Source organism: Diadema setosum, chromosome 16 (genome assembly GCF_964275005.1).
Source record: "Diadema setosum chromosome 16, eeDiaSeto1, whole genome shotgun sequence".
NCBI lineage: Eukaryota > Metazoa > Echinodermata > Echinoidea > Diadematoida > Diadematidae > Diadema > Diadema setosum.
The window spans coordinates 16,016,021-16,018,262 of NC_092700.1; the positions used below are offsets into that span (position 1 = coordinate 16,016,021).

Below are 2,242 nucleotides of genomic sequence, written 5' to 3' on the forward strand. Positions count from 1 at the left end.
TTAGAGGGCTGTACAAATATGACGTTGGCAGAATGCGAAGGTTGTACAAGAGATATGCCGTTTGTGTCGGTGTCCACGAGATGAAAAAACGGCAACAACAAGGAACAGAATCTTGAGAACACTCTTCCTGGCTACGAGGTACTTAGCTGTTGGATTTGATGTATGGCAGTTAGAATCTTCTCCCAGACTTCGGCGGGATTGTCGATGGAGCACGAGTGCAGTGAGAGCCTGGGCTACAAGCATGATGAAAGCCGGTATGAGAAACTGAACGAGGAAAAGCATACAGCCTGTCATAATCTGGGCTAGCTGTGAATGAAACGTCTCAGTGCACATGTCGCCCTTCGCACCAGCCACAAAGAATTCGAAAATGTTGGCCAAGAAAGCGAGAAGCCATGTCACGGCAACAGCTTTGCCAACTCTCTTCCGTGTTACAAGACGCTTGAAATGAAGAGGGTGGGCAATGGCAATGTATCTCTCTATTGGAATTAAGGCCAGAATGAAGATGGAGGCATCCACTGAAATCCACCTTAACATTCCTGAGTAAACTACTTTGCAGTAGAAATCCCCCAGCCATGTCTCAGGAACCCTGAGTGGAGTCGGCAGCGGAACCATGAACACTGACGTGAAGAAATCCGCAACGGCCAGAGCACCTATCAGTGCATCAGTCGAACGGCAATTATTGTGGCGCCGTTGAAATACCACCAGGATCACTGTGAGGTTTCCTACTATTCCCAGAATGGACATTGCTAGTTGCGGAATTGTAACCCGTGTCCATGCAACTGACTGCCACTTCCACACTGCTTCATTTTGCGCGATAAATTTCGACATACCAATCTCTGCAGTCTCTGTAATGATTTCTGTCACATTTTTCCTGTTGATTTCAGAAGTATTATAATCCCGTTGAGGAAGTGTCGTAGTTTGAACAGCTTTGTCGTGGTGCGGGGTTGCATCGATATGCAAATAGCTCTTTTTAAACTGAGGAGAAATTGCCTCATTGTCTAAAGGTTGCGTACGTGTCGTCAAATTGATGTCAAGAACCGCAGTGTCTGTATGACGTTTTAAGTTGCCAAATGACGCCCAGACAGTGTTTGGAGTAAATTCTTCAACAGCTGTAGTACTTAGCGGCTGTGTTGTGAATGTGAGATTGACCGTTCCAGATATGACGAGGAGAACGATCATCCCAGTTCTTATTGTCCTCATTCTTGTTCTTTTTTTCCTGTAAAGAACATTATATCCCAAAATGAAAACGATGTGTGGATTTGAATATGGCTATGCCAAAGGGTCATTAAACAGTATTACAAAATCAATTAAAAAACGCCTAAAAATCCTTCCTTTTACTACTTTTTTTTTTCAAAAGCAGTATAAATTGTTAAACTGTCATCGCAAGAGTAGCAAGCAGAGATTATTTTATACTCGAGACAATTCAACCCACCAGTGAGATCAAAGACAATCCGAGACGGTCTTTAGAGATTTGTCCACATTTTTAAACTCATGTCTTTGAATTACGGAATTTTGCTACCGAGTGGCCTGACGCAAACGTCAAAAACACTATCATAGACATGATAGACAACTGATTCATTGATTAAAGTGACTAGCTATTCAGCTACTAAATCATTTAATAACAGTTGATGAGCTGACTGACATGAATTTGAATCTCTAGCTCTTTTTTTCAGTATTGTGGGAGCTAACAACAACTTGACGGCATTGAAAGAACGCTTTATCAGACATTTTGACAAAATTAGTCTGAAATTGTTGATGTCAATACTAAAACACACAAAACTGGTAATGACTATACATTCTCTGTTGGGGATATCCTTTATGATTGACTTCGTTGAGCCCTATTTATGACAATAAGCTTAATGTCTTAATTCCCCTCACACGATGGGTCTAATATTACCCTATTATTCCTTTGCATACACCCTATAAATTTAAGTGCAAATATGAAGTGTTCACCTTTTCATCACCATTCTAGATTGTTCAAGTCGTAAAGACTATGACCCATGTTATTCTTTCATGAAAAGAGTAAAATTACATCCTTTCCTAATTTGACATCCGGTATGTGCAAAATTCTGGATTTTTTTTTTTTTTTTTGGCGCTATTTACTCAAGTTAGCCGAGATGTTCAAAGCTACCTTGATTATCGATAATACATTTAGAATTCAATTATTGAGGATTCAATTATAGCTGATTCACAGAGTTCCTTTATCATCAACAGCATCATGAGTACAGTGTCTTATTTCCTT

General features: G+C 40.3%; 1 protein-coding gene across 1 annotated transcript; it reads right to left on the reverse strand.

Annotated features, from left to right (window-relative positions):
• Positions 1-744, reverse strand: LOC140239620 (neuropeptide Y receptor type 6-like). The gene has a single exon (XM_072319452.1). The coding sequence runs from the start codon at positions 742-744 to the stop codon at positions 1-3; it is 744 nt and encodes a 247-aa protein (XP_072175553.1).
• Between the last annotated feature and the right edge of the window lie 1,498 nt (positions 745-2,242).